Source organism: Chelonoidis abingdonii, chromosome 11 (genome assembly GCF_003597395.2).
Source record: "Chelonoidis abingdonii isolate Lonesome George chromosome 11, CheloAbing_2.0, whole genome shotgun sequence".
In the NCBI taxonomy this organism is placed as follows: domain Eukaryota; kingdom Metazoa; phylum Chordata; order Testudines; family Testudinidae; genus Chelonoidis; species Chelonoidis abingdonii.
The window spans coordinates 62943245-62950922 of NC_133779.1; the positions used below are offsets into that span (position 1 = coordinate 62943245).

General features: G+C 47.6%; 1 protein-coding gene across 1 annotated transcript; it reads left to right on the forward strand.

The window, feature by feature from the left end:
• The first annotated feature begins 850 nt into the window (after positions 1-850).
• Positions 851-5130, forward strand: APOC2 (apolipoprotein C2). The gene is made up of 3 exons (XM_032770528.1): positions 851-911; positions 2787-2916; positions 5040-5130. Exons 1-3 carry the CDS (start codon positions 851-853, stop codon positions 5128-5130), a joined length of 282 nt encoding a protein of 93 aa, XP_032626419.1.
• The last annotated feature ends 2548 nt before the right edge of the window (positions 5131-7678 follow it).

Below are 7678 nucleotides of genomic sequence, written 5' to 3' on the forward strand. Positions count from 1 at the left end.
CCCACACCCTGTGTTGTGCTTTACAGGTGTGCAAAGTGTGTGTGCAAAGCTCCCACCCAAGTCAGCAGGGTGAGCAGCTCCCACCCCAAATGGCAGGACTGGACGCAGGGCAGCACAGGGAATCAGCTCCCAGGAAGATGCTGGCACCTTGGTCTCTCCTAGTCACTGCTTTGAGCACACAACAGTTTAGTCTCCTGAGTACTGAAATGCTTTGGTTTAACTAAATTCTCTGGACTCAATAGACAAGTGCCCGGATTAAACTGAATGGAGCACGATATACAGAAGGTCAGACTGGATGATCTAATGGTCTCTTTTGGCCTTAAACTCTACGAGACAGGGAACTACTGGGTGCACAATCAGCCTGTGGAACCCCTGACACAAAAGGGCACTGAGGACAATTGCTCAGCAGGATTCTGACAAGGATGGGCCATTCCTATGGAGAACATGAATATCCAGAGCTGTGATAAGGATTTAAAAAATGGGGGGTTTGGCACCGCCCTGCTATGGGGCACAAAGTCAGGTTGGGATGCCCACCAGGCGCGTGCTGCTGATAGAGGCAGGGGGCTGGGCTGGATGGATGTGACTCGGGTTGGGAATCCCAACAGTGTTTCAGGAACTATGCTGTACGGAACAACCCTGAGCCAGCTTTGTGGGCCTGGGATGTGGGCTGGCTGGGAGCTACCATATTTCCCATTCTTGATGTCTGCTGGTGTGAGCTCGTCCCCAGTGCGATAAGTGAGGGTGGGAGGAAGGGGCTAGGCTCAGCTCTGCCCACTCTGACTTTCCGCACATACACCCAGTGCACAGGGAGAAAGCGGCATTAACCTGAGGGTTTCATTTTCCAGCAAATATGGGGCGGATGGATCTGAAAATTGCAGTGGTCTTCGTCCTGCTGCTGTTTCTCTGCACTGGTAAGCGATGTTGGTGGGTGGTAGATTCCCTGAACCCGGAGATGCAGGTTAAATTCCTCCAGATGATATCTAGAGAGATGATGTCTCCTCGCATTCCCCTACTCCAGAGCACATTATTCCTCCTCCCCATTTCCAGTTGAGGGGTTGTATCCAGGACCAGAGAAAATCTGAGGATGCAGCCCAATATTTGCCAAAGTGGCTGCTGATTTTAGGGCCTGATTTTCAGAGCTGCTGAGCTCCTGGCGCTCCCTCAGCTTTCCCTGGAGTTAGGGGCTGCTCAGCCCTGACTTCCTCTTTGTGGTTTTCCTCAAAAAAAAGTCTCCCAAATGTTTTTTTCACCAGAACTGAAATTTCCAAGGAAATGTCCAATTTCAGTGACATTTCTTGGATTTTTGCCCAAAATGGAACCTTTTTTGGTCTCTGGCTACTGAAAGCCAAAAACCAGTAACAACAAAGTTGCAGTTAAAAAATGAAAAACAGGAGAATGAGGGTAAAGAAAAATGAAAACATCTTTGTTGGAATCAATTTTTTTCATGAGAACAAATGCCTGTTCTCTGCTAGCTCCAGAATGAGTTGCCCTAAAGCGCTGGCCAACTCTCATCCTGGGAGTCTGTTAAGGAAGCATCTCTCAGCCTTTTCTCAGCAGTGACCCCTTATTCAAAATAAAAGTGATCCCCTACAGGTACAAAAGAGGGAGTTAAAAATACAACGGCTACATTTGACCTTACACGTCGGTAGTTTTGGCTAGCATGACGTTATTCTGGAAATGCTACTTTCTTTGCTTTAGAATTGTGATACAATTGTACAGCACTACAACACAATTTAGAATTGTAATACAATTTTCAGTGCCCCACAGCCCTCCTTGTTTGCCTTTCAAGACCCTTCTGGGGCTTGCAACCCACACATTGATAAACACTGTATTAGATTTTATGGTGCATCTGAGCAATGGCTGCCTCTCCTAGCTTGTGTTTAGCGTGTCATTCATAACACCAAAAGTGGAGGCTTTCATCTGTCCGGCTGGAAATAGGCTGATTTCCTTTCTGCATTAAACACAAACTTCCTTCCAGCCAGCGTTTGCTGTTGCGTGTTGGTGCATGAACAGCATCGTGCGTGGAATGGATGTCTGTGGTGCAAGAATGGTACTGGGATATTTGTGACTGGTGCTTTGCACATCAAGGGATCATGAGGATTCAGCTTTTCCAGTCTGTCTCATGTATCGGGGGGGGAGGGGATGTAGCCATGTTAGTCTGTATCCACAAAAACGAGTCCGGTGGCACCTTAAAGACTAACAGATTTATTTGGGCATAAGCTTTCATGGGTAAAAACCCCACTTCTTCAGATGCATGGAGTGAAAATGACAGATGTGGCATAAATATACTGACACATGAAGAGAAGGGAGTTACCTTACAAGTGGAGAACCAGTGTTAACAAGGCCAATTCAGTCAGGATGGATGTGGTCCACTCCCAATAACTGATGAGGAGGTGTCAATACCAAGAGAGGGAAAACTGCTTTTGTAGTGAGCCAGCCACTCCCAGTCGCTATTCAAGCTCAAATTAATGGTGTTAAGTTTGCAAATGAATTGTAGCTCTGCAGTTTTTCTTTTAAGTCTGTTTTTGAAGTATTTTTGTTGTAGGATGGCTACTTTTAAATCTGTTATTGAATGTCCAGGGAGATTGAAGTGCCCTCCTACTGGCTTTTGCATGTTACCATTCCTGTTGTCTGATTTGTGTCCATTTATTCTGTCACATAGAGACTGTCCAGTTTGGCCACTGTTTGTCTCCTGTCTTTCCAATACCAGTGTAAAAGCAGCTACCTCCGTGGGCATGGCCCCTCCTCCCCTAGAGAGACCTGAGCCCCATTTTCTGTCTCTGCAGAGGCTGCCAGTTATCGGCTGCAGAAGCGAGAGGCTCAGGACTCATTCTCCCAGATCCAGGAGGTTGCCAAGAGTTACTGGGAGCGGCTGAATTCAGCGGTCAAGGGCTGGCTGGACAGTGTCAAATCTTGGTAAGGGGTAGGCAGAGTGCAAATGTAACCCACCCCCCTCCTGGGTGTGGGGTTCTGTCCCATGTAGTGGCACCAAGACCACTTAGAGATAAAATGAGTCTGCTCTACAGCCTTAGCTAAGAGCCAGTTGGCTTTTAGCTCATGTGGTAGATAGAGACTCATGCACTAAGTTCCAGAGGTCCTAGGTTTGATCCTGCCCACTGATGACTGGGGTCTGTCAGTATTACACAAGCAGAGATTAAATCTGGAGGAAGCCACCAGCATGGTTGGTCTTTCCAGGCAGTGTTACCTGGAAGAAGTATACCCTGAAAGGGAGTGGTTTGGGAGCTGGTGGTCTCTGATTCCCTGCAGATAAAGGGTTTGCTCTGTTGGTGACATAAAGCCCTGGAGAATCCCATATGGGTTACAATCCTGGGCATGCAAAGAGCATGCACTAGGTGTGACCTAACAGCCCTTCCCCATTCCTGGGGGCTGATTCCCAGTTGCCTTCCTTCCTGTGATTGGGGCAGGCAGGTTAAAGCTGCCTTTCTGGTTCTTGAAGTTTGAAACTCTGCAGGGTCCAGCTCAGGGCCTGGTGTGGCTGCTTTAAATTAATGGAGATATCCTGTCTTCTAGAACTGGAAGGAACCTTGAAAGGTCATCAAGTCCAGCCCCCTGCCTTCACTAGCAGGACCAAGTACTGATTTTGCACCAGATCCCTAAGTGGCCCCCTCAAGGATTGAGCTCACAGCCCTGGGTTTAGCAGGCCAATGCTCAAACCACTGAGCTATCCCCCATGCAGCTGATACAAAACTACTCAAGATAGTTAAGTCTCAAGCAGACTGCGAAGAGCTACAAAGGGATCTCACAAAATTGGGTGATTGGGCAACAAAATGGCAGATGAAATTCAATGTTGACAAGTGCAAAGTAATGCACATTGGAAAATGTAATCCCAACTATACATATAAAATAATGGGATCTAACTTAGCTGTTACCACTCAAGAAAGATCTTGGAGTCATTGTGGATAGTTCTCTGAAAACATCCACTCAATGTGCAGCGGCAGTCAAAATGTTGGGAATCATTACGAAAGAGAGAGATAATAAGACAGAAAATATATTGCCTCTATATAAATCCATGGTACACCCACATCTTGAATACTGCATGCAACTGTGGTCACTCCATCTCAGAAAAGATATTTTGGAATTGGAAAAGGGTCAGAAAAGGACAACAAAAATGATTAAGGGTATGGAATGGCTGCCAGAAGAGGAGAGATTAATAAGACTGGGACTTTTCAGCTTAGAAAAGAGATGACTAAGCAGAGAATATGATGGAGGTCTATAAAATCATGACTGGTGTGGAGAAAGTAAATAAGGAAGTGTTATTTACTCCTTCTCATAACACAAGAACTAGGAGTTAACAAATGAAATTAATAGGCAGCAGTTTTAAAACAAACAAGAGGAAGTATTTTTTCACACAACGCACAGTCAACCTGTGGAACTTCTTGCCAGAGGAGGTTGTGAAGGCCAAGACTATAACAAGGTTAAAAAAAGAACTAGATAAGTTCATGGAGGATAGGTCCATCAATGGCTATTAACCAGGATGGGCAGGGATGGTGTCCCTAGCCTCTGTTTGCCAGAAGCTGGGAATGGGCGACAGGGGATGGATCACATGATGATCATCTGTCTGTTCAGTCCCTTTGGGGTACCTGGCATTGGCCACTACTGGAAGACAGGACACTGGGCTAGATGGACCTTTGCTCTGACCCAGTATGGCTGTTCTTATGCTCTGCTTTTCATGGCTCTCTCTGGGCCCTGGGAAGCAGAGATGGATGTTATGGCTCCAACATGGCATTCTATCCCATTTGAGAAGGTCCTCTGAGCAGGACGCATTAACAGAGAGCTGTTCCTACATATCTGAAGCCCCTCTATGCTGCCCAAATGGCATGAAAGGGCCCTAGGGTGCATAGGAAGCAGGGCCCATGTGTCAGTGATTTTTCAGGGTTCCATGGCTGGATTTGGTGCTGGTTTTACTCTAACCATGGGCTGTATTTAATAACGATGCTGACAGCGCAGACTATCCCACAGGGACCAGGGTCCAGCCCTCTCGTGTGGCGTCTCCTCATCCCCTCCACTTTTCTTCCCAGGGAAATCTACGAAAAAACCACATCGGCTGCGGGGACCTACACAGAAATCCTGAAGGACCAGGTTTACCATTGGTGGCATGGGGAGCAGTAACATATGCTGCCGTCCACCCTATCCCCATCCCCATCCCCATCCCCATCCCCATCCCCTCCCCACTGCCATTCCTACAGGGACAAGCCAGGATAGCAAGCAGGTTCCTCTATTTTCATATTTGTTCACGTGCTGACACTTTTCTGCTTATAGAGTCAATAAAGAAAATTCCCTTGCCTGGCTCCATTTTCAGTGCTGCGTGTGTGGATCTGTGAGTGACACAGAACTTGGTGTGTATGGGGCTCACTCAGAGTCTTAACTATAACTGCACCTCCCATGCCATTACCCCTGTTTTCAGATATTGGGAGGAAACTGAGGCACAGCAATGGCACGTGAGAAGGAGTAAGGTGCAGACAGAGGAACAGAACCCACAACTCCTGACTCCCCCCTTCATTCTCCACCAAGTTGAGAATGGAACACAGGCGTCCTGGCTCCCAGCCCCCTTTACTCTAACCATTAGAACCCACTCGACCCAAGCATCAGGCACAGAACCCAAGCATCCTACCTCCCAGCCCCCTCCTGTTCTGACTGACTGGACCCCACTCCCTCCAAGAGCTGGGAGTGGAAAAGGTCATACTGCAAACTTGTTCTAGCGCCTAAGTTTCCCCCCTGTGTGAAGCTAGCTGCCACTGAGGGGTTTGGGGTGGGCCTGTCTGTTACATTAAGGGGTTGAGGGATCAGTGCTGTTGTACTTAAAGTGCTGCACAGGATCGTTTCAGGGGAAGTAAGGCAATGCGCCACGCTTATTGATAATACATGTATCAATCAACACTGTATCATATGCATATGAGATATATTATATTCAAGCACTTACTTACACGCACACTCTCTCTCTCTCTCTCCCCGTCTTCTTCTTGTTGCCAACTAGTTGCTCCCCTTAACTTCACTGGCCAGGTGAGTTAGATGGGGGAGGGAGCGGAGCTGGGCTTCTGCTGATCCGGATCGATGCTCCCATGTTGACGAGACCCGGGGTCCTCTGCAAGACACCTCACATTTATAGCAGCTTCCCTCTCATGCAAATCTGTACCAGGTTCAAAATCCATGTCTGTGTCCCTTGGTCCTTTGTGCTGCTTCTCTCTGGGTGTTGTCCCAGTGCTGTTCAAAGAGGGTGTTTTCAAAAGAAGGTGCTCGCTTCTAACACCCCTCCCCTCTCCCTGAGGCCATCAATATGTCTAGTCTTCTTTAGTGAGCCCACTTAACAAGTTTTATTGTCCTTGGGTCTGGCTTCCATCCCCTCTCCAACTGTTGCAGCTGTCTGGAGATGCTGCCTTCCATGCCTTGCTCAGTCACACCTCGTTCATTCAGTGGGGGGGTATAGTTCTACCAGCAAAAAGACATTTTTCTTCTACTTTAACTATCCTTAGGGGCTATAACATTATACCAAGGCTCAATACAAAGTTTTCTATATAAGGATCTGATACAAAGTTGTATGACAAAGTCATATGAAAATGCTTAATGCAGAAATTTATCCACACTAAAACTGCAAAGGCACATTGCGCTGTACACACAAAGCCTTGCACACCCAGAGCCATACATCCCCACATACATGCCCATAAAAACTCATCCACGAATACCCAAGCACTCACCTCCCACCTGCATACACACCCCAGGCAGTCTTACACATACACACCCGATCTCAATATCCACACAGAACGATACATACTCATATCTCAATATCTACACAGAGCGATACATACACATAAACACCCAGACCCTTCCTCCAACACTTTTTTTTGTATGCAAGTCCCTCTTGTGAATGGGATGATGATGATTCCAGGTGACTCACAAAGTGATAAATAGGGAAGCTTTAGGGTGTAACACAGGTGACTGAGTGGGGGGAGATTTAAACTGCAATGTAGAGAACAGAGAGAAGATTTAGGGTGTAACACACGGGTCTGGTAGGGAGATTTAGGTTGTAACACAGTAGGATAATTAGAGGCCAGAGACTTCAGGTGTGGGGAAAGGGAGATAGAGACTTCTGGGGACTTTGCACCCAGTGAGCAAGAATCCAGCAGATGTGACCCAGCCCCAACCCAGTCTTTATTTTGGGCACCTCTCCACCCCAGCCACAGCCCCAGGCCATCATTTATGCAGGTTTAAGTTTCCTACACAAGCAGAACAGCCAGAGCAGCTCTGATGCTTAGGAGAACAAGATGCAGCACAGGAGAGGTGCCAATGCACAGTACTACCAGGCCTCCTGCTCCATCCAAGCCCTCTATCCCTTGGGGAGAAGGGTTGTGTTCTCAGCCTGTCTCCTGTGCTGGACGATGGGGCAAGGTTCGCATGCAAACAGCTCTGCACTTTTCCCTAGTGTGCCTCTGTGCCAGTGTGTTTAGATGAGGGAGCATCATGTGTGTGCGTGCATGCATGCACACATGTACACACAATGCACACGTGGCTCATATATCTGCCGGGTGTGGATGTGGGTGAGTCTGTATCTGTGCTGCATGCATGAACAGTGTGGGGAGGGGGGTGTAGGCATGAACTGCCTCATTCTTCTACACGTTGCGTAAATGGCAGGCTGATGAAGTCCTTAGCAGAGGCAGCATCT

Coding starts and splice junctions, on each gene's coding strand:
- APOC2 (XM_032770528.1), top strand. CDS start 851: ATGGGGCGGATGGATCTGAAAATTGCAGTGGTCTTCGTCCTGCTGCTG. Junction 912..2,786: donor GCTGCTGTTTCTCTGCACTG/GTAAGCGATGTT, acceptor CTGTCTCTGCAG/AGGCTGCCAGTTATCGGCTG. Junction 2,917..5,039: donor CTGGACAGTGTCAAATCTTG/GTAAGGGGTAGG, acceptor TTTTCTTCCCAG/GGAAATCTACGAAAAAACCA.